This window comes from Schistocerca nitens, chromosome 8 (genome assembly GCF_023898315.1).
Source record: "Schistocerca nitens isolate TAMUIC-IGC-003100 chromosome 8, iqSchNite1.1, whole genome shotgun sequence".
Taxonomy (NCBI): domain Eukaryota; kingdom Metazoa; phylum Arthropoda; class Insecta; order Orthoptera; family Acrididae; genus Schistocerca; species Schistocerca nitens.
Window position 1 is genome coordinate 125,901,779 of NC_064621.1, and position 25,500 is coordinate 125,927,278.

At 44.0% G+C, this 25,500-nt stretch overlaps 1 protein-coding gene across 1 annotated transcript in view; it reads left to right on the top strand.

Moving 5' to 3' along the window:
* Positions 1–25,500, top strand: part of LOC126198854 (cholinesterase 1-like) — a 178,623-nt gene that overhangs the window by 129,117 nt on the left and 24,006 nt on the right. Inside the window, exon 10 of the mRNA XM_049935442.1 lies at positions 24,999–25,131. Coding sequence (XP_049791399.1) covers positions 24,999–25,131 — 133 coding nt within the window. The remainder of the gene's footprint in view (positions 1–24,998; positions 25,132–25,500) is intronic.

The following is a 25,500-nucleotide window of genomic DNA, read 5'->3' on the forward strand; positions in this document are numbered from 1 at the left end:
CAGAACCTGGATTCATCCGAAAAAATGACGTTTTGCCATTCGTGCACCCAGGTTCGTCGTTGAGTACACAATTGCAGGCGCTCCTGTCTGTGATGCAGCGTCAAGGGTAACCGCAGCCATGCTCTGAGCTGATAGTCCATGCTGCTGCAAACATCGTCGAACTGTTCGTGCAGATGGTTGTTGTCTTGCAAACGTCCCCATCTGTTGACTCAGGGATCGAGACGTGGCTGCACGATCCGTTACAGCCATGCGGATAAGATGGCTGTCATCTCGACTGCTAGTGATACGAGGCCGTTGGGATCCAGCACGGCGTTCCGTATCACCCTCCTGAACCCACCGATTCCATATTCTGCTAACAGTCATTGGATCTCGACCAACGCGAGCGGCAAATTCGCGATGCGATAAACCGCAATCGGGATAGGCTACAATCCGACCTTTATCAAAGTCGGAAACGTGATGGTATCCATTTCTCCTCCTTACAAGAAGCATCACAACAACGTTTCACCAGGAAACGCCGGTCAACTGCTGTTTGTGTATGAGAAATCGGTTGGAAACTTTTCTCATGTCAGCACGTTGTAGGTGTCGCCCCCGGCGCTAACTTTGTGTGAATGCTCTGACAAGCTAATCATTTGCATATCACAACACCTTCTTCCTGTCGTTAAATTTCGCGTCTGTAGCACGTCATCTTCGTGGTGTAGCAATTTTAATGGCCAGTAGTGTAAACATACACCTACACACACACACACACACACACACACACACACACATGAGAATCACACATACATTTTGCAAATGAAGTACTTAAATTTGTGCTACAATTAGATCATAACACTAAACCTATCCAAGGTCTTAGACACACCATTGTTTGAGAGCACAAGCACCCTCCTCCATGCGCTGTCCGTAACGCACGCACCATCGATGGTAAGCGCTGACTGTTAGCTTCAGTCACCACTCAGCTAACATGTTGGTTAGTTCACTATTCAGCCACCCAGAGAGCATCACGAGTTCTGCCACTCGATCAGCAAGTAGCTGCAGATCAGCAGCTCCTCTTGATCTCACATTTCAGTGACCTCCATTCTCTCTCAAGTGGCTGTTTCATGTTGTAAAATTTGCATCTCAAAGATTCACACAAAGGTGTTCTCCCCTCCCTCACTTTCTGTCCTCTTACCCAGTTGTGAATTGGTGGGAAAAAGATTCAGTCTGTGCTGAGCTGCTGGAGACGAAGAGTGAAAGGTATTTATTTACTTTACTTATTGTTGAGAGTGTTATCCTACTGGATTGTCCTACAGCTGTCTCCACACTCCACCCCCTTAACCCTGCCTTCCATTGTTCAGCGACGCCACACCTTTTTCCAATTACGGAAGTGTGATTAAATGTTCGCCTTGTGTATCCTAGTCTACAACACGAAATTGGCAGAAAAATGTCGTACAGCCGCCCCAATGATTCCTGATTACCAATACTGCAGCTGTGATGGTTCTCAGACAGGTATTTGGTTATAGGGTAACGACTCGCAACGTGGGTGATCCACAGCCGACTTGTTATTGACGATAACGACCTATGGGGGCCTCACACAATATCTGCTGGTCCTTCTGCTTCTTGGCCAGAGTGGTCACGTTGGTGTATGGGGCTCAATTGACCTAGTTCACAGAGGAAATTGTAAATTGGCTGGAAAGTAGCATTCAGCCATCCACATGTACTGGTCTGTGGGTAGATGATCTGGCGTCTTTATTTATTTGCGAGGGTATTATCCTACAGTGGCCACCTCAAGTGTCCTATATACACCTTGCAAATTTCTCTCTGACACACTGTGGCGACAAATTTTAAGGTGATAAAAGAACTACCTTGTACACTAAAGGAAATATATATTCTTTGTAACACACCCAAGAAGATAGCATTGCTGTATGCCCTACACAACAATACCACTCAACAAACATACTACTTTCGAGTTATATACAGTTGTCTTCAAACTCCACCACTTCCAGCCACCACCGCCGCCACTCCCCCCCCCCCTCCCCCCCCTCTCGCCCCAACACATGTATTACCTTTATCACACATGTCTTCTACATGTCTACCATGGGTGTAAAATCGACATCCTAAATTAATCGAAAACTTCCGCTATTTTCAAGGAAATAAATGTCCCGTCATGGAGACCGTTTGCTGGGTGCTAGTCTTTCTATTTGACATTTGACGCCACTTCGGCGATTTGCGCTTTGCTGGGGATGAAATGATGATGATTAGGACAACACAACGCCCAGTCCCTGAGCAGATAAAAATCTTCGACCTAGCCGGGAATCGAACCCGGGACCTTAGGATTGACATTCTGTCAAACTATCTAACCTGCCTGTCATAAGCGACAGCTATTGAAAAACACAATCGCAATTATAATAAGCCAGTCACAGTTCAAAGAGAACAGATACAATAGTTTTCTTTAAATTTTCATCGACAAATTGCTATAGTATGAGAGCAATCCTCACATTCAAAATTAGTACCTGTGGGTGTCTTGTAAATAAATTGTCATGCATGTGGGTGTTATATGCATTTCAGACACAAGAAATATCAACAACGAACAGTGTCTTTCATGCATATCAAAGGAAAAACACAGTCATTTATAAGTTCGACAGCAAGCTACAATGCACATCTATCTCTCTCCTCGTTATAATGTAGCTCCCAATGGAGTGAAACTATGAACTATATTAGCAGCACTCCGCCTTCTATTTTGAAACTAACTACCCATTCGTTGAACCTACTCGCTAAGGATCCTGAGCGAAACACAAAACTGTATCTTTCTCTTTTCATCTTGTAACTGTTCCTCTGTCTTTGGCCAACCCCCACTGCAAGCATTGTCTCTGATTTAATTTGCAACTGACCAGAAGTAGCCTCATGTGTCAGTGGAGCGAGGGACAAAGTGTGTGGGAGGTCACAGCTCGGGTATCCATCACACTAAATAGCATAACTGTGCGCTTCTGTGTGTGTGTGTGTGTGTGTGTGTGTGTGTGTGTGTGTGTGTGTGTGGTGTGCGTTTACAACATAGTAATGAGAACACCAAACCTCAACGCGGTAATCCGTTTATGTGCATAATGAGATTTTCACTCTGCAGCGGAGTGTGCGCTGATATGAAACTTCCTGGCAGATTAAAACTGCGTAGCGGACCGAGACTCGAACTGGGGACCTTTGCCTTTCGTGGGCAAGTGCTCTACCATCTGAGCTACCCAAGCACGATTCACGCCCCGTCGTCACAGCTTTACTTCTGCCAGTACCTCGTCTCCTACCTTCCAAACTTTACAGAAGCTCTCCTGCGAACCTTGCAGAACTAGCACTCCTGAAAGAAAGGATATTGCAGAGACATGGCTTAGCCACAGCCTGGGGGATGTTTCCAGAATGAGATTTTCACTCTGCAGCGGAGTGTGCACTAATATGAAAAATTTAACTCTGGAAACATGCCAGCCGTGGTGGCCGAGCGGTTCTAGGCGCTACAGTCTGGAACCATGCTACCGCTACGGTCGCAGGTTCGAATCCTGCCTCGGGCATGGATGTATGTGATGTCCTTAGGTTCATCATCATCATCATCATCATCATCATCATCATCATCATCATCATCAGCCAATTCAATCATTAGATGATGTGGCCTCTTCGAGTTGTGGATTCAGGTAGGCTTTCAGAAGTCTTCTCCAAGTGGGACGGTCTTGGGCAGTTCTCTGCCAGGTGTTACCAGCGATCTTCTTGATGTCTTTGTCCCATCTGTCTGGTGGTCTTCCTCTAGGCCTCCGGTGCTCTCTCGGACTCCACTCTAGTACTAGCTTCGTCCATCTGTTGTCTTTTCTTCTTGCAACGTGGCCAGCCCACTGCCATTTCAAGGAACCTACTCTCTCTAAGATGTCATTAACCCTCGTCACAGACCGGATGTCATCTGCCCTTTTCCTGTCCTTTCTTGTATAGCCCAGCATTGATCTCTCCATGGCTCTCTGTGCTGTCCTAAGTTTCCCTTTTGTGAATAAGTTCAGTGTCCATGTCTCGCAGCCATACGTCATCACAGGAAGAATGCATTGATCAAATACTGCTTTCTTCAGATTTACTGGCATTTTTGATCTGAATACTTTTGAATTCTTCCCAAATGCTTGCCAGCCAAGCTTGATGCGTCGATAGATTTCTGGCCTTATGTCTCCCTTCATATTTATAATCTGGCCAAGGTAGACATATTCACTGACCTCTTCTAGTAGACTGTCCTTGACTTTCACATCTCCAGCTGGGACCCATTTGTTGGATATTACTTAGGTTAGTTAGGTTTAAATAGTTCTAAGTTCTAGGGGACTGATGACCTCAGATGTTAAGTCCCATAGAGCTCAGAGCCATTTGAACCTTTTGAAATCTGGAAACATCCCCCAGGCTGTAGCTAAGCCATGTCTCCGCAATATCCTTTCTTTCAGGAGTGCTAGTTCTGCAAGGTTCGCAGGGGAGCTTCTGTAAAGTTTAGAAGGTATGAGACGGGGAACTGGCAGAAGTAAAGCTGTGAGGACGGGGCGTGAGTCTTGCTTGGGTAGCTCAGATGGTAGAGCACTTGCCCATGAAAGGCATAGGTCCCGAGTTCAAGTATCGGTCCGGTACACAGTTTTAATCTACCAGGAAGTTTCGTTTAGGTGCATGTTTCTTTTTGCAGTAGTTTGCAGATACCATGAGAGGATTGGGGTCAGTATGGAGAATTGTTGTAGTGCAGGAGGAGTTGAGGGTTGTGATGATGACTGTTTTAGTTTTGGAAGTAGTTTGCAGTTTTTATTTATTTTTATAGCCATTTTGACGGAGTCTGGGAGCAGTTTGATACACTGTCAATTTCCCAGATACTCAAGACATAGAAAAGCTTATAAATTATGCTCTGCGTTTATTCAGTTTTAATCACCCGCATGTAAACTACATGGTCATTCGTAACACCTACAAGTATTACACAGAAGCTCTATATTCAACCAGGTGAAACATTACCCTCAATCCAGGACAGTGATGCCCGTAATAAAATCGAATATAGATACAGTCGAATGAGGACTGGTTCTTGCAAACGATGTTTTTTGCACAGGTATTAACGAAGTGTATTGCTTACTTGGAACTCCGCTCATTCCGTTCCATCGTGAGACATCAAATGTAACAGATGTAGGTCCTCCTGGTCACTTCGAAATTAAATCAGAGACAACATTGCAGGGAGGAAGAAGAGACTACCAAGAGTTCTGCTTGGGATCTGTAGCTGATAGGTTCAGCGAAGGGGTAGATCGTTTCGAAATACACTCCTGGAAATGGAAAAAAGAACACATTGACACCGGTGTGTCAGACCCACCATACTTGCTCCGGACACTGCGAGAGGGCTGTACAAGCAATGATCACACGCACGGCACAGCGGACACACCAGGACCCGCGGTGTTGGCCGTCGAATGGCGCTAGCTGCGCAGCATTTGTGCACCGCCGCCGTCAGTGTCAGCCAGTTTGCCGTGGCATACGGAGCTCCATCGCAGTCTTTAACACTGGTAGCATGCCGCGACAGCGTGGACGTGAACCGTATGTGCAGTTGACGGACTTTGAGCGAGGGCGTATAGTGGGCATGCGGGAGGCCGTGTGGACGTACCGCCGAATTGCTCAACACGTGGGGCGTGAGGTCTCCACAGTACATCGATGTTGTCGCCAGTGGTCGGCGGAAGGTGCACGTGCCCGTCGACCTGGGACCGGACCGCAGCGACGCACGGATGCACGCCAAGACCGTAGGATCCTACGCAGTGCCGTAGGGGACCGCACCGCCACTTCCCAGCAAATTAGGGACACTGTTGCTCCTGGGGTATCGGCGAGGACCATTCGCAACCGTCTCCATGAAGCTGGGCTACGGTCCCGCACACCGTTAGGCCGTCTTCCGCTCACGCCCCAACATCGTGCAGCCCGCCTCCAGTGGTGTCGCGACAGGCGTGAATGGAGGGACGAATGGAGACGTGTCGTCTTCAGCGATGAGAGTCGCTTCTGCCTTGGTGCCAATGATGGTCGTATGCGTGTTTGGCGCCGTGCACGTGAGCGCCACAATCAGGACTGCATACGACCGAGGCACACAGGGCCAACACCCGGCATCATGGTGTGGGGAGGATCGCCTACACTGGCCGTACACCACTGGTGATCGTCGAGGGGACACTGAATAGTGCACGGTACATCCAAACCGTCATCGAACCCATCGTTCTACCATTCCTAGACCGGCAAGGGAACTTGCTGTTCCAACAGGACAATGCACGTCCGCATGTATCCCGTGCCACCCAACGTGCTCTAGAAGGTGTAAGTCAACTACCCTGGCCAGCAAGATCTCCGGATCTGTCCCCCATTGAGCATGTTTGGGACTGGATGAAGCGTCGTCTCACGCGGTCTGCACGTCCAGCATGAACGCTGGTCCAACTGAGGCGCCAGGTGGAAATGGCATGGCAAGCCGTTCCACAGGACTACATCCAGCATCTCTACGATCGTCTCCATGGGAGAATAGCAGCCTGCATTGCTGCGAAAGGTGGATATACGCTGTACTAGTGCCGACATTGTGCATGCTCTGTTGCCTATGTGCCTGTGGTTCTGTCAGTGTGATCATGTGATGTATCTGACCCCAGGAATGTGTCAATAAAGTTTCCCCTTCCTGGGACAATGAATTCACGGTGTTCTTATTTCAATTTCCAGGAGTGTAGGTGGAGTGCTGCTGATATATTTGGTAGTTTTACTCTATTGTATGTTACAAAATAACGAGAACAGAGGTAGATGTGCATTTTAGCTTGCTGTCATACATAAAGGTGGCTGTTTTTTTGTGACATACATCAAAGACACTGTTTTTTATTGATATTCCGTGCATCTGAAATCCATATGATACCCACGTGCATGACAATTTATTTACAAGACTTCCACACATACTAGTTTTGAATGGGAGAATCACTCTCAAACTATACCAATTTGTCGATCACTTATAAAGAAATCGGTTGTTTATTTTCGTGGAACCATGACTGTTTTGTTATCGTGACGACTATGTTTTGTAAAAGCTGATAGCTCATAAGAGGTAGGTTGACACAGATACGACTTTTCCACTGAAACTTTCCGTTAGTGTTCGACTGGAAATAGTTCGCACTTTCACTCAGATTGATGTACCTAATATAATAGTGACATTCTGTAGTTTTCACTGCAAAATAATGGAACTTTTCGATTTATTTAGGACGTGTTATCGATTTTACATACAGTAGACATGTACAAGATAAGTGTACATGTAAAGCGGGGAAGGGGGTAGGGGGACCGAGGTGGTGTCTGGAAGCGGTGGAGCATTAATACAGCTGTAGAATAATACACCGTAAAGTAGATTGTTTGTTGAGTGGTATTGTTGTATAGGGCATACAACAATGCCACGTTATGGGCTATTTTGCAAAGAATAGATGTTTTCTTTAGTGTTTTATCATCTTAAATTTTGTCACCATAAGGTGTTGGAGAGAAACTTGCAGGGTGAATTTTTGTCAGAGGCTGGAGGTGATCGCTGTTAGATAATATCCTCGAAAACAAGTGAAAGCACCACTTCACCTACCAACAGACAGGTACAGGTGGATAAGGACTGAATGCCGAGTTCCAACCACTTTTTAATGGCCTCTGAAAAGTAGCTCAGTTGAGCCCCAGTAAGATGAGTCCTCTGTGGCAAGCAGCAGAAGGACCAGCAGGTGTTATGTAAGGCTCCAATGGATTGTTATCGTCAATAATAAGTAGGCAGTGGACCACTCACATTACAGGTCTTTTCCGTGCAAACACATACCCATCTGAGAACCGCCACAACTGTGGGATTGGTCATTAGGAAACGTTGGGCTGCTGCAGAACAGTTTCCTGCCCAGGTAGAGTGGTGTTGTAGACTAGAGTGCACATCAAGACGAACATAGAATCACACATTCGCCATTGGCAAAAGGAGGCGATGGTGGTGGAAAGTGGAAGGCAGAGGAGAGGTAGCAGTGTGTGGAGGAAGCTATAAGAAAATCCATCAGAATAATACCCTCAAAAATAAATAAAGTAAATAAATACCTTGCATCCTTCCTCTCCAGCAGCTCAGCGCAGACTGTCTTTTCCCGCCATTTCACAAGTGGTGGTTGGGAGGGGAAGTGGGGGTGGGCAGGGGGGAGAACACTTTGGTCTATGGACGTCAGGTGCAAATGTTAGAACAGGAAGTAACCACTTGAGAGAAAGCAGAGGTGGTTTCCTGGCTATCGAATATGAAAGGACATCTACTTCTGATCCTCAGTTGCTGGAATGTGATTTCTAATCCTCAGTTGCTGGAATGTGATTGCAAATGGAGCTGCCACCCTGCAGCTGCTGCTGGCTAACTGGGTGGCAGCACTCGTGGCGACCTCTGAGCGGCTTAATAGTGAACTAACCAGTATGTCAGTTGAATGATAACAGAAGCTGACAGCCAGCGCCTGTGCTCTGTGGTGCATGGGTTATGGACGGCGCATGGAGGAGGGTGCTTGTGTTCTCAAACATCGGTGTATCCAAGACCTTGGATAGGTTTAGTGCTACGATCTATTTGCGGCAGAAATTCAGTTATCTGATTTGCAAAATATATGTGTGATCCTCATGTGTGTGTGTGTGTGTGTGTGTGTGTGTGTGTGTGTGTGCTGATCCACTGTTTATGAGTGGTGGTTTTTTAGCTACAATTTCTATGTGTAATTAATGCAATGAGGCATTGTCTGTTAGTTGTGGTAGTGTGGATTGAGCCATGCTCTGTGTGTATTTGAAGCGCCAGAGCAGCAGGGTTATTGTCTGTTTGGTTTTCCAGAAAATTCTTCCAGCAGTGGTTGCAGGACAGTTAGCAGAGATATTGTGGGCACAACTCGTTACAATGAATTAATGTTTTCTTTTGTGTACAAGGTAGCTGTTTTATCAACGAAAAACTTTCAGTGTGTGTGTCAAACACTGTAGGATAACGTTCATAGAGTGGTACAGGAGGAATGTTCCATCCAAACGTCTCCCAGGTGTCAGCGTTGGTGCACTGAGTTTTCAGGAGATGCACACGCAACTTCTGGTATGGTCGACTGGCACGCATGCACACATGATGTTCCAGCTGGCGCAATTCCTGCCATACCTATAGTCAGTGGACGACGTTGTAGGAAGGTTTCTTTTCGCTGGATACGGGTTGCAGTGTGTACTTTGAGTGAGCTTTCCCTCCCCCCCCCCCCCCCCCCAAATTGCAATATTCCATACAGTCAAAGAATTTGATGAGAATTTTCGGCCAAAAATGCAAATGAGCAATGGCTATCAATCAAAAATACCATAATATATCTGGGAAATCGACGGGGCTGGGCAACCGATGCGGTAAGGATTTTGATCTCTCGGTAAGCAAGTGTTGCCCTTTCTTCTGTGTTATTCGCTATTAGTTTGTTTCTAGATGGCAACAGATATGTTCACAGAGCTGCAAACATTCCTTCCTGGTTTGACAAATACTCTGGCACCACATCAGAATTGAAGTAACGTCCACTAACAACATTTAATGTTTCACTTATTAAAAAAAGTCAATGCTGTGGCCTTGAAGCATGCTGATATTTCAAACTACAACTTTATTTAGTGAACATTAATTTAAAGACAGCAATACAATTAGATCACTTTTACGCATATCTGCAGATTACAGGAAATGTTACTAAACTGATATCTATGTGACACATGATGAGATGTGAGTATTGTTTTAGGATGCTAAACGACGAGGTCAGAAGGGTATTTGAATGAAACAAATATAGAGACGAGGATGGTGAAAATGTGTTAAAACACATCAAGTCTTAAAACCAAGCTATATCAACAAACAAGCATTTGAAATATGATATCAGGAGATTCAGACAGGACCATCTGTAAAATCCAAATACAAAACAGTGGCGGGGTGCCTGCTTAGATATAATGGGTAACCAAACCACTCTGCGATATTCTAAAACTAGACACCCAGAATTTTGGAGAGGAGTTCTGACATCACACAAAGCAAAAACACAAACCACATTCTCCTCATTATTACTTAAAATAGAGGGCAGATCCTGCGGTAGAACCAGGCTTTCCCTCAGGTCGTTATATAAAATAGACTCGATTAAAATACGTCGGCCGGCCGGAGTGGCCGAGCGGTTCTAGGCGCTACAGTCTGGAACCGCGTGACCGCTACGGTCGCAGGTTCGAATCCTGCTTCGGGCGTGGATGTGTGTGATGTCGTTATGTTAGTTAGGTTTAAGTAGTTCTAAGTTCTAGGGGACTGATGACCTCAAAAGTTAAGTCCCATAGTGCTCAGAACCTTTTGAACCATTTTGAAAATAAGTCGTGCCGACAACGGCGTTCCACACCATTGACACGCTAATGGTCCCTTGTAACATAACAGAAAGCCATGTATCAATGGCCAAAAGCCCGCTTTGTGCATTTTAATTTCCGCTTCTTCAGCTCGTCGTTGTTGGAAGGAAGTTTCACTTCCAGAAGCTTTTAACTCAGCACTACCAGCCACTGGACCTCCCACAAACATATGGTATTTCGTGTTACGTTTGCGGTAACAGCCTTCAGGGGGGCTGAAAAGTGAGCAGGAGGTGGAAGGGAGCAAGCGTCCATGGCAGCAGCATCAGCGAGTTTATTTCACTGGATACGTATATACCCTGGAATATATTCCCTTTTGCTATATTTGCAATAGGAGAGTGTCCTGGACATCGTTACCCCATCTAATTCACTGGGTACTTCCGACAGGAAAGACCCTTAGGGAATCAGAGCAGTTGCGAAATTTCTTGCCACGATATCATCTTCTCCAGTTTCCTCAGGACGGACACGATGGAATAGCCTACAAAATAAACCTGCTTAGACCTACCCATGTAAACAGTAATAAACTCAAGGCGGCGCTTTAAAATCTCGGAAAATTTAGTTTTAAATATACAATATGGTGTACACTTCTTCGCCCACCAGTTCAATTCAAAAACTACCCTGTGCTTGTTTGGATGGCAGGGGAATCCTCTGTCTCTGGCTTTGGCTCTGAGCACTATGGGACTATACTTCTAAGGTCATCAGTCCCCTAGAACTTAGAACTACTTAAATCTAACTAACCTAAGGACATCACACACATCCATGCCCGAGGCAGGATTCGAACCTGCGACCGTAGCGGCCACGCGGTTCCAGACTGTAGCGCCTTTAACCGCTTGGCCACACCGGCCGGCCCTCTCTGGCTTTGGGCCTTGAAGCCTTCCACCTGCGTTTCCTCACAAAGTTCCCAAATGGCCTAAATGCCCATCGACGGTTTCATTGGCGGCTGGGCAATGGCGATTAATGCTGTCGATTTTACTACAGACGCAGCCCTATATGTATTGTGTAACATAAAGAGAAGACCTCGAATAGTCAGTGTAGACTCACCAATGCACACAAGCTTTAAATTAGACTTATTCAATAAACTCATACTGACAGCCTAATAGGCCGGCCAGTGTGGCCGAGCGGTTCTAGGCGCTACAGTCTGGAACCGCGCGACCGCTACGGTCGCAGATTCGAATCCTGCCTCGGGCATGGATGTGGGTGATGTCCTTAGGTTAGTTAGGTTTAAGTAGTTCTAAGTTCTAGGGGACTGATGACCTCAGATGTTAAGTCCCCTAGTGCTCAGAGCCATTTGAGCCATTTGACAGCCTAATAACATTGTGGTGAACCATACCCACTATCTTGAGGTATGAAGGTCCTGCTGTTCCTTAAATCTGTCATCCATATTCAAGACAGAGCTTCATGGAGGATTTATAAAATAGGAGCAGACGTGCTCTGTCTGTTTCCCATGAACTATGGCTGACGCATCTGCGAATTATTACAGACTTAAGGAATCGTCAGTTCCTTAAAGGTATAGCAGCCGCATGGGTCGCTTGTCAAAAGTGAGATGGTTCATCTTTTTCTTAAAAATGAGTATTGCTACCCAATTACGATAGCTAGAGATCAACAACACGTTCCACACGATTTTGCGCCACTGACTAACCGATGTAAACAGCAGAAATAAGCAAGGGGAGGCGCTATTTAGGGACAAGTTATCTTCCTCATCATCGTTCAACCAGCTGTTCAGTATGTGACGCCCAGTCTGTGTCAGTCGGCGCCGTCGCTGTCTGCCATCACCGAGCCTCTAACGAGGAGTCTCTGCCGGTCTGCCCTGACCAGACAGCCGACATTGCTCCAACCGCCCGCCCCTGCTCTTCACTGCCGGTTTTGAATCTGGCTGTGGTCAAAGCCATCGCCATGCCGCTGTCCCTCTGTAACAGAGAAGATCCGTGATCTCAGCGTGACCACATCCTGCTGTATGGGCTCTCCTCACACACCAAAGACACACGTGCAGCGCTCGTCTCTCAGACAGCGGTACGTCATGGTCCGCAATTACAACGGCGGAATACTACGAGGGAACACCAGACTGCGACAGAGATTAGGGTGCACTCAGAAGACTGCCAAAGCTGAATGGATTAATAACTGTTGTATGATCATTGTTCGTTTGAGTGCAGCTTTCCCACACGTCACACCTGTCTCCTAAAGTATCTACTGACCCCATCACCCACCGTCAGGTGGATTGCGAAGTATGGATGTAGATGTAGATGTAGACCCTACAACGCCCATAGGAGGACTCTAACCCATTCTGACAAGCAGGAACCACTCATGTTTAACTTCGCTTTTTCCCAGCTATCCCTGACATGCTACACATTGGAGAGCTTATTGAATCGCCGTTTCGAGCAGAGTCAGGTTATCGAGTGTGGGGTTGTACCTCCTCAACCCGCACTGGGAGTGGCTGAGTAGTGACTTGGTTTCGAGAACCCGCACTAGGTGCCAGTTGACAATATATAAATACTTCAGGGTCTTTCGTACACAGCGATAACTACCGGTGTTAATACTACCCTTCCCCGATTTCAAAATCTGGATTAAAGTAGTTTCCTTGCACAAGTTAAAACATACTTCTGCCATCCGATTTTCACTGGAAAGCTCATGATACAAGAGAAGAGCAACACTTCACTGAGTATAGAGAAGATACTCCAAAAACATAGTGCCTCTCAGCTTTCCCTTTCCCCATCAACCTCGAAGGGAAAAAGAGACAGGAAAAAAGCGCATCATTTAGAGCAAAAGCTCCCAGGCGCCACCAGATGTCAAAATGGCATGTCTGAATGATGAGGAGAACTTCATGGAGTTAAATTCCTTGTCACAAGACCTAGATAGCTCCTCCATTCCTCCTCACCCCACTGTAATGGGACAAAGGCAAAGGTAAATAAAAACTGTGACGATAGAAGGCCTTCCATTGAATGGATAGAAGGTCCATTTGGCTGAGTCTCCAAGAGACTCATTGTAAAAGTACAGATCCACCTGTACTTAGAGGTTATCACCTCCACAACATAGATGACCTGATGGCGAATGATTAGGCGTGTGTCAAAGACACATTCAATTCCTCGCTTATACCATTAACAACAACGCTACAAGTCTGACTATCACGATAAAGGCCCACGTTACTGTCAGAGTGTGTCTTGTGTACCTGCCACCCCACGAGATCACTAATGTTGAGAAGCTGAAAGAGCTTATTGGTGAACTACCCCAGCCCGCCCCCCTCTTATGAGATGTTACTACACACAGCGTACTATTGGGATCCAGCATCATATGCTCCACATAGTCGAGAGTCTCACACACACTGAAAGCATCATGCTGGTGAACAAGGGTCGATCTTATTTCAGCACCGCTGTAGGTTCGTCTACAGCAATACACCTCTCCTTCTGTTCACCTACCCTTGCAGACACTGTGCAGTGGGAAGTGAATGATGACTTTTGTGGACGTGACCACTACCTGTCCTGGATCTATCTGCCAGATGGAGCAGATCCAGAAATGAGGACGTCTAAATGGCTGCTGAGAGAGGCTAACTGGTTGGTTTACAGACGGATAGCTGTTTTTGAGCAGTGTGAATGCGTCTAGGACTGGATGGACAATATTGCAGCAGTGTTTCACCAAGTCACCGATGTATCCGCCTCCAAGTCATCAGGAACACGTAGAAGGCATCCTGTCTCTTGGTGGAATCGCAAGTGTCGATCTGCAGTTGGGTACAGGAGGGTGATTACGCGAAGGTGCAATTGGTGCCGTATGGATAAGAATCTTACCTTTCCTGATGGAGGTGATGAAGGCGAGGAGTATAACTCGACAGAGTGAGAAGAATTCTTGGCAAAAGTTCTTGAACCCCAGTGGCAGATCCACGCCTGAAAGTAACGTACAGGAATCCATTAGAAGGACTTCCATGCTTACCTACCACCGCCAGTAGCACCTATATTAGGGCAGGGCTGTCTCCTAACTTTTGTGGGAGACATAACTCGGACACTAGCTCAATATTATGAAAGACTAGTGGAAGAAGAAATGTTACATAGAATTAATCTGCCAACAAGTTTCATATCTCTCCACTGCAGAGTGAAAAACTCATTCAGGAAACATCCCGCAGTCTGTGGCTAACCCATGTCTCCGCAATATCCTTTCTTACAGGAGTGCTAGTTCTGCAAGTTTCGCAGGAGAGAAGTTTGGAAGATAGGAATAGAGGTACTGGCAAAAGTGAAGCCGTGACGACGGGACGTGAGTAGTTGTTGGGTAGCTAAGATGGTAGAGCACTTGCCCGCGAAAGGCAATGATCCCGAGTTCGAGTCTCAGTCCAGCACACAGTTTTAATCTGCCAGGAAGTTTCATATCATCGCACACTCCGCTGCAGAGTGGAGAGACCTCAGGTGTCAATTTATTCCAATCTTCTGTAAGTTCTGCTCTCCCATCCCCCAGGCCATCTCCTTCTCTCTCTCTATTTATCTGCTCCTTACCCCCCTCTCCCTGGGCTCTCCAGCTCCTCTTGACCTGTCACTCTCCTCCCACCTTTACAGTCCATTTTGTGCAATCCAAATTTAGACTTTCCTTGATTTCCCTAAATCGCTCAAGGCAAATACCGGAATGACTCCGTTGACAGGGGCATAGCCAATTTCATTCTCCATCCTTTCATAATCGGAGCTTGTACTCCATCTCTAATGACCGCGCTGCTAACTAGACATTGAACTCTTAACTCTTAATCTTTCTTCCTTCTTCCTGCTCGTTCTTCTATTCATCTCCTCTTCCCCCCCATCTCTGTCCACCTCCCCTTCCTCTCTCAGTCCATCTCGTCATCTCCCTCTGTCACTCATCCACTCCCTTCTTTCCTCCTCCACCCTCTCACTGTCCATCTCCTCCTACTCCCTCCTCTCTCTCTCTTCTCAATTATTTAAGGAATCGAACTCACCTGCTTGAAACAGCTTCAGACTTCCGATTACCTTACAAATGAGCTACTGGGGTAGTTTTTCACGCATTCATTGTTTATGACTTCATATCTACTGAACTAAGTTTCGTACAACGATGCAATTTTTCTTTTACTTTCATTGGTAAATGTGAATACTGTCTGCAAAATGTGTCACGAATAGAGTTTGTAGTAAAGAAGTAATAAATGAGAACATCCATGCTTCATGTGGCAGTTTTACAATATGGGCAGCGAATATATAGCAATCGATAAACTTCTTTCCTTTCCTCAATTTGTGAAGGTTGTCAACGGCAAAAAGTGTAAAGGTTTCAAATTATGTGTCTCTAGTGCTTTCTCAAATACTGCATGATTAAACCATGAGTATGCCTGCGCCGTGGGCTATACTTTTTCACCTCTCCCCTTTTGACAGGGTGGTTGTTCTATTCTTCCCAGACAGTAAGCGATAGGTGAACAATGTTCAGCTGAAATCGGTCAAGTGTTGTAGGAATAGATGTGGAACATACATACACATAGATACACATAAAGGCGTACATCCATTTTTGTAATTTGTATGGATATCAAAGTTTCCATATTTCACGTAAACAAAATAATGTGGCGTCCCTCTTTCTTAATAGTTTGGAACATTATTGTTGTAAGATAGTAGCAATCCTAAAAGCCACAATGAAATACGTGGTTCAAAATAGTAACGTTTGAAGCCTTGACCTACATGGAAAGATTCTAATGGGAAAAAAGAGGAAGCTTTAGAAGGTATAAGATCAACAGATCTCTACTCAGTCAATCAGCGAAACGCAGAATAAAGACATAAGATTTATTCTTAGTTTATCCAACGTGGTCCTCCATATGCACCTTCAAGGTGTCAGCATACTGAGATGCAGTAAAATGTTGTAGCAGAAAGACACCCTATGTCGCTCTTTTTCAATAGACGAGAGTGCGACGTGGAATCGCTACAGCTTCTCGGTCTTTCAGCCAAGATCGAAGTGTTTGGAAACAACGAAGTACTGTACAGGGACATGACTTCATAAGAAAACTATTACGAAATTTAAATCGATTAGCACATGCTCAGTACCATGTGGAACGATTGGCAAACGACTCTAAACTTAAAGAAATTTTTAATATGATGCTAGCACATAGACAAAATAATCCAATATGATTTAACTTTGCGATCGCGGACTATTAACTAGAACGTTAAAGCTTTCAAGTATCTAGGAGCTTTTGTTTGGAGAGATTTAAGGAGCAAAAAAATTCAGAAGGTTCGTGAGAGACTCCCATTTGCTGAAAGCATCTGAGGAAGTATGACTGAAGTACACAAGAGGTCGGTTATAGAACTGTCGTTCGATCATTTCTTCAGAAGCGGTCTATCCATGTAGCACCCTATGCACATGCTATACTCGCCGCGCTGTCATGGCCCCCGCGGCCGCACTGCCCAGTTTATTGGGGAAAAGGTAACGGTTAGCAGTTCTGAATTGATGAGAGTACTGTTTAGGATTATATACGCACGAATATGCATTATCTGTAAAGCTACATGTCAGTGACACAAATATGTGTCTTTGATACCACTTGAGGAATAGAGTCATGGTAATTTGTTTTTATTAAACCACGTTTTGCTGCTACAAATTTGGACAAGAATTTAATTTGCATGCCCTGTTACACTCTGGTGTGCCATGCGTCATTACGAATTTGCGCCATAATACTTTTGGACAAGAGACGTTTCGTTTTATTTATTGAAACCAAGAGGGCGGACTCCCTGAGTCATATGGTAATTTCCAGAGTGTTCACGACCAAAGATGATAGTCGTCAAAAAGTTTGATTTGGATTTTATAGAAAGTGAGCAAAAACGGTGGTTTTCTGTAACACTTACGAGAGGACACTGTAAGTCATAAAAACAATGATGAATATTTGCAATTATTACAAAGTCTGTCGCATGAGTCACCATAATAATTTTCCGCTAATATAAATTGTCTCGAGAATGACGTCGAAAGTTGTTCGAAATATAGTTTTAAAAATTTAAACGTTAACTTCAGGAAGGGATTCGGGAGAGCGGTGGCAGAATATGGTATTGCATAAAAGAATGGAGGAACAAGGTAATTCCTTTATGACAGCACTGAGAAGTGCAGAACCCAGTATATTCATTTCCTTTAAAAACAACTCTCCTGTAGATTTTAGTCAAAACAGAATGACTACCTGTACGAGTGTTGAAATTTATCTACGTTCAAAATGGCTCTGAGCACTATGGGACTCAACTGCTGAGGTCATTAGTCCCCTAGAATTTAGAACTAGTTAAACCTAACTAACCTAAGGACATCACAAACATCCATGCCCGAGGCAGGATTCGAACCTGCGACCGTAGCGGCCTTGCGGTTCCAGACTGTAGCGCCTTTAACCACACGGCCACTTCGGCCGGCAATTTATCTACGTATCAGTGCTCTAATTTTTCGTATTCTTCCTCTTTGTATAAAGTGGGTAATCGTCCGAAAACCCGCGCTGAGGCCAACCACCAGAACCGACCGGGAATAATCTGGAGTCGAATCGAGGCTGGCTCGCTACCACCGTCTGATTGTATTGATAGATTACTGCATAGCTGCCTCATCGGGTTAACAGTTTTCTTATCAGGAAGGACCATAAAACTGAGGATGTCGTTCAGCCACATACTTGTCAAAAACAGTCTTTTTTCCTTTGCTATGTCAATGAACCTGATAAATGTAAAATGTGTTGTATTGGCGAGTGTTTATATTATTGGTCTGGCAATGGTTGAAAAATCAGCCTACATGGCATATGTTGGTAATTAAATTACTGAAGTAATGTTCTAATAACTTACAGGAACGCAGCCAGATGACATCTTTGACAACTACCTAAATTTCAGTAGATGCATACCGTGTCATTTTTCAGGGGCCCTATTCTGTATCCTTCATACCGATCGGTGTAGTAGGTTAGTCTCGGTAGTGACGTCATTTTCGGTTCTTTATCGAAATATCCTATTCAGTAAGCTTCTGAGACCTGTTACCGAACGGTCCTCCCACAGATTTTACGACAATTGTACCGAGAGGTTTTGGATTTCTGTGTGGCCCTGTCGATCGGTGAACTGTGGTTTATGTACACCTATAATTTGTTACTTTAAACATATTTAGCGGCTTTAGCTTTGGATTTAGTGATTGTGTTACTAAAGAATCACCAGAGGACGCATCCAGTGGGAAAGTGAGTTCATAGAAGACTATTTTCGTTTGTTAGAAATATGGTTAGGTTAGGTTGTTACTGTGAATGATTACATCCAAAAATAAAACGTTTTCGGTCAATATTCTTTCGAAATAAGTGTTATTTTTATGTAAATAAGAGTTTGAAGGTCATTAAATATCAAGACATCGGCTCTGCTAACATATATTACATGAGTGTGAACTGAAGTTACTGGTGACTTTGTGTACCTTTTCCCACATTGGTGTAGTTAGTAATTATCTAAACGTGTTTACAACTTTCAAGTAACAATGGAAAGCAGTTAGCCTGATATTGGAAACCTTCCGAACTATTACGCATTTCAGACTTACGCAACATCGCTTGACAACGAAGTTAGCCTACATTCCTCTCTGCAATAGTAAAACAATTGAGGAATGTGTAGCTGCTGTTTAGCGAGGCCAAGTGATTAGCGCGTGGGAGTGTTACGCGCAAGGACACTGGATGGGTGCAAAAAATTTTTTTTTCTTCTTCATATATGCAAAACGTTCTGAGACGTTGTTATTCGTGTTAAGATTTTTCTGCAATATTCGTTATTACTTACAAGTAAGAGCGCACTTCCTCAGTAATATTTTGTTATTACTGTGTGATCAAAAAACGAAATATGAAATTGCTGTAGTGAAACAACCGATACTGACCTTCATATTTTTCCTTGTCAGAAATAATTCACCATTTTTTCCGAATATGTAGCGATTTCCGAGTATGTGGTTAGACATGAATCTAAGAGCACAACTTAGATTACTGGGAATGTAACTAGCAGCAGTCATCTTCATAATCTTGCATGTCACAAGTATTTATCTGCGATCGAATCCTCAACAACAGTAGACAGAGATGAACGATCTCCGCCGTAATATTTTTAGACTGTAGCGCCATATACGAAACATTTTCATTCATGAGATGCATGTTATAAACTTTGACGAACTGCAGGAGCTCTCGAAATGCGTTTTTCAATTTTGTTTTTAAGACCCAAATCGTTGACGTATCGTATAGGAAAGTGGGCTACTTAATCATCTGGATCTCTAGGAGCGAGTTATAATCACATTCTGTTTATATTCTTATTCTTTGAAACTCTCAGAATTAATTTTTCGGGTGTTTTATAGCTGTATTAGTACAATGTGGTACTACATACTATTCCTAACTCATTTTCCGAAACGTAAAATCCAAAACACGATGTCAGTGTGAATGAGAATAAGATGACATAATGTGGCATTTACGAAATCTGCAGAATACAATCAAATACGCTATTATGCATGCATGGAAACATGCGGTCAGGGAAACTGTAAAAATGTCCATGCATTTCAGCTGAGAATCATGGAAATGAATATACTGCGCCTGATACTGTTAAGGAGGAGGCAAGAGCGATGAAGGCGGGCACGTCAGCTCGATGGAATGTGGCGTCATGCGTTATGGCATCGTAAATGCAATTTTCGGTACTTGGAAGAATAGCGCGCCTGTGTCTTCTGCTAGCCGCTTTGTGTTCGTGGCACTGTACGCGCTGCAGTGCGCATGCGCGGATCTGCGGCCGCTTGCTTTTGATTGGCTGGTGCGACGCAAACCGACAACAACGCTTTGGTTCTCTAGACCTGAACGGTATCGCTACCGAAATGCATACTGAATAATGCACGGGCTCTAATTCGAGTACTAGACCGTTCGGTGCTCTTGAGTGCCGAAACGATCGGCACAATGGCGGAAAGGTAGAGAATAGGTAGATGGTGCGGACCTGTCGAAATAACGCCGGTTGTCGAATACTTCACGCAGCAGCGTTCTCTTAACTATTTGAACATTTCGTACACCGGGAGAAACTCAAGTGTGCTATTGAAACAATATTTTATTAGATGTTACTGCACATGTTACATGTAAGCAAAACAATATGCATAAAAAATAGTGCACGTTGCTGAATAGTGTCCCACAATTCACCAGTATTACGAACCCCTTCGTCTGCGCCATGGCAGCCTCTTCATTCGTTTGAGCGTTGTGTCTGCTTTAATCACATCAGTTTGCACTACGTAAGGCTGACTGACCTGTTAGATCAACTTTGAAGAGGTACAGAAAACTGTACGTTCTCCGTCACCGGATGTGCATGTACTATCTGCCAACATCACAACTTTCGTTATGCCAAATTACACTGGAGCATCTTCGCAGAATTTCCGTCACATACTATCACGCAGACATTCCATAAGCCAGTCAGTTCGTACGAACAACGATGTTCCTCAATAGGACAAACATGACCAGCATGTGGACAAATATTGCCAAGACAAGGTAAATTAACACTTCTTTTACCTTCTATATACTGTCTTCTTGCATTTTCGTTTACGGTATGCTAGTCGTTTCTACTTCACTTTCCATGAAACTCTCCAGATTTGTCTCACAGTCCAGTCCATGACACATTTCTTCAACCTGCCGCACCATACCTGTAACAGTATGTGCAAGTTTTTTCAGGTGAAATGAATTTTTCATTTACTATATTAACACTAGTCTGCAATTTAACACCGACGTATTTTCGATAAAAGTGATACACTTTCCAAGCACCTTTACATTCTAAGTGTAGATATAGTGCAGGCCCTGCACATTCACAGCAGATTACGTGCATTAATGACAACCATCCAAAGTTCACATTTAAGTAATACAAGATTCGCAGTAAGGCCTGTGCGATATCTTATACGGTAATGGGTTTCAGTAATATGTAATGCCACCCATTTTTGTCATTTTGTCACTGTTACTTTACCATTATACTACTCTCATGTTTCATGATAAAATAAAGCGTCAGCAATCAACATGTTACAAAATTACTTGTTCTATTCAGGACGCGACTGTTTTTGTGCACCTACATCCACCTGCAACGGGTACTTGACGTGTTTTCCTATGCACAGTGTATGACGCAAAACACGGAGTTTGCAAAGTGCACCTAATTCCCATTACGTACTGCCAGATAATAACTTTGCATATACAGGGTGAAAATTATTTTAACAAAAAAACTCTGAGGTGTTATACGGGACACCAAAACAAATATTTTTCTCTAATGCTAAACTTTTCTCTGAGTGTTTTTTAAACCGGTGGAGGGAGTTTTCTCAGGATGAAAATTAATTAAGCTAACAAACTGTAGGAGGTTACATGAAACAATAAAAACACTTTTTCTGATAGGTTATCCGTGACGAAAAAAGTAACACAAACAAGTTTTAATTCTTTACTGCCAATAGACAACAACATTAAGTCAAATAATTACTTCAGTTACACTAGAAGTTTAAAATGCCTCTATTGACTTGTAAACAAAGGTTGCACCTGTGGGTCATGTACGGTCTAACTCGGTCAAAGGCTACAGGAATGTCCTTAAATCATACTGCTATTATTACTATCCTGGAAACCTGATGTTCTTAGTCAACATGTCTTTTTTAAACATGGTTATCCCTCCTCACACAAAAAAGTCCAGAGCGGTCAAATCAGGGGATCGAGCAGGCCATGGTACAGGACCACCATTCCCAATCCACTTTTCTGGGAACTACTGGTTCAAAAATCGACGCACTGAACGACTGAAATGTGCCAGCGCCCCGCCATGCTCGAACCGTAAGGTCTTGTAGCGAGTGGCACTCCGTCCAGCAATTTTGGCAATTCTCTGGCGAAGAAATTCTAATAATGCCTGTTATTTAAGGCCTATGTGGGAGGTATGTCTCCGTTACACAGTCACCAACATCTGCCTACACATTCACGTAGAACGGCAACTGACGAGAGCAAGTAAATGTAGGTCGTGGATCAACCTCACCCAAACACGCGCGAACTGTGGATGTTGTAGAGCCTATCACTCCCGAATGCAGCTTCGTCAGCAAACAGCACAGAGGACGGAAGTGTAGGATGCGTATGTCTCTGCTCCAATAACTAATGTGGATATTGCGCTCCGAGTAGATGATCATCTGGTTCCGTTCACACGTTGTGAGTCAAATGGATTAAAATTGCTCATGAATGATGTTCCTTAAATTCGTCTGATTCCTCTCCATGTTATGAGCAATTGCACGAATGCTGAGAGCGATTACAACCTCTACAGTATTAAAAGATGCTCATAGGTAATTATGCTGATAAAGGAAAATGTTTATTTTGGTGTCCCGTGTAACCTCTCACAGTTTGTCGGTTTAAATAATTTTCACCCACCATAGCATACTTTTAGGTTGTAATCAGTTCCCCTCCTTACAAATCGAAATCGTGCTCTAAATTAGTAAAAAAAAAACAGGAATTTCATAAGCATACATTATTCAATTCATTTAACCTTATCAACTGTAGGTAGCTCCATATTTCCGTCTAGAAACCCGGATACGACGTCGAACTTCTATTGGGAAATTTCTCGGCTTTGTCAGTAAAACTCATTACGTGTACCACATTAACTATCAAGATGTGAGTATTACACTTACTCATCCAGTCCATCCAGTCCAGCAAACATTATTCAATTCATTTAACCTTATCAACTGTACCTGTAGGTATCTCCATATTTCCAACCCGGATACGACGAAGAACTTCTATTGGGAAATTTCTCGGCTTTGTCAGTAAAACTCATTATGTGTACCACATTAATTAACTATCAACATGTGAGTATTACACTTACTCATCCAGTTCACCATGTTCAGGACGACAGACTGGACGCACAGACTTCATGAGGCCCAACTTTCGAACTACGTCAGGCCGGGTTTAATGTTTCCTTCTGCCTTTATAATTGTCGAATTTCACGAAATACTTAAGGGCTACTGCTGATTATTATTGTTGTGTACATAGTTCCGCGTAGTCAGCGCGTACACAACTTTCCCACTATAGCGCGCCCCGCTAAGCACAACAGCACAGGCGCAGCGCTCGCCCATCTCCGCACTACGAGATGGTGCTGCCTTAGAGACGGACCAAATTCTGCTTCCGCCGATCCGCGTATTAATATGTAACACAGCCAATGAGATTGCTGCTAACGTAGAACCTTTTCACCTCACGGATCACACTCGCGCAGTGATACCAGAATGCGCGAGGTATAACGAGTGTACAGACCTCCGATTAGTCAGTCTGCATTAGTCTGCATTTGTCGGTATAAGTCTGCATTTGTCTGCACCAGTCTGTACCAGTCTGTACCAGTCTGCATTTGTCTGCACCAGTCTGTACCAGTCTGCATTTGTCTGCACCAGTCTGCATTTGTCTGCACCAGTCTGCATTTGTCTGCACCAGTCTGCATTTGTCTGCACCAGTCTGCATTTGTCTGCACCAGTCTGCATTTGTCTGCACCAGTCTGCATTTGTCTGCACCAGTCTGCATTTGTCTGCACCAGTCTGCATTTGTCTGCACCAGTCTGCATTTGTCTGCACCAGTCTGCATTTGTCTGCACCAGTCTGCATTTGTCTGCACCAGTCTGCATTTGTCTGCACCAGTCTGCATTTGTCTGCACCAGTCTGCATTTGTCTGCACCAGTCTGCATTTGTCTGCACCAGTCTGCATTTGTCTGCACCAGTCTGCATTTGTCTGCACCAGTCTGCATTTGTCTGCACCAGTCTGCATTTGTCTGCACCAGTCTGCATTTGTCTGCACCAGTCTGCATTTGTCTGCACCAGTCTGCATTTGTCTGCACCAGTCTGTACCGGTCTGCATTTGTCTGCACCAGTCTATACCAGTCTGCATTAGTCTGTACCAGTCTGCTCAAGTTTCAGTCTGCACCTACGAAGATTATCATATTCCTGTACATAGCCATGAAGATAAATGTATAGACACTTTGTCAAGTATCAGAGACATGTGGGAATAAGATTAACGTACCAAGACCGAAGGAACTTCAGATTGTCAATTGTAAATAGCATCCAGAATCAAGTTACGTAATGTTTATGCTTGTTATTATTTTAATGAATGTGTGTGAAAATTAATCAAGTTCTGTTAAATTTGGTCACTGTCAATCTGCTACTCTAAGCGTGCAGTGGCATTTCTGTCGTCTGACCTAACGGCAGAAGATAAACACGCCACGATGAAACCACGAGACATATTGCTGACACTGGCCTACTTCGTTAGAGCGACAAGTCAAATAATCTGATGGTGTGTGTACCGAAGGTCTTACAGTACGCAAACCACAATTATAGTGAAGATTATCAATGCTAAGAGAGAATTTTATCATGTTCATCTCTGAATAAAAGTTTTGAATCAGACATATAGTTTACATACAAATACTCTTCTTTGTCTCCCACTGCAGAACGTCCTCCGATTACACTTGTATCTTTTCCGCTACTATCCAACAACAGTTACCAGCCTTATCTGAAAACTGTGTTCAACGATCTGGTCATCGACGGGACGTTCGATGTTACTCTCCCTTTCCTCCTTAACCTTAAATGTAAGAGCTCTTAACACAATTATTGATAAGTTGCCCATTCACTAGCTGATGCCGTTAATTCTTTTCTAATCTATTCCCACTTACTTTGTTGTCTTCTTCAGGCAGTCTACTGTTAATACTGCTTCCATTATATATAGATTTTATTCCAGCTTTTATTTTAAAAATGTCGTCTCTTCTTTTCAGGTGTAAGTCATGCCATGGAATTGGGGCTAATATTCTACCAGCCAAATGGTAACCCTAACCTGAACAAGACATCTGACGAAGACATCACTAGGACAAACATGATCAACATGTGGACAAACTTTGCCAAGACAGGGTAAATTAACATTTTTTTTCTTCTATGTACTGACTGTCTTCTTGCATTTTGATTTATTATAGGGTAATCATTTTTACTTCGTATAATATACCGTATGTCTCCCATGCATAATGCTTGTTTTTATGCGATTGTCGAGAAAAGCATTACGCATTTCTACTTCGTATAATATACCGTAGGTCTCCCGTGCATAATCCTTGTTTTTGTGCGACTGTCGAGAAAAGCATAGGCAGAAATGTCTACAGAGGTGTAAACTGAAACCTTGGTAGCGCCGAAAAGCAACGGCAGAAATCTTCATCCAGTCTTAATCGCCACTCCAGTTAAAGTAGTGGATGGTATTCCGTTTTCTTTTTCTTTTCTTTTTTTTAACAT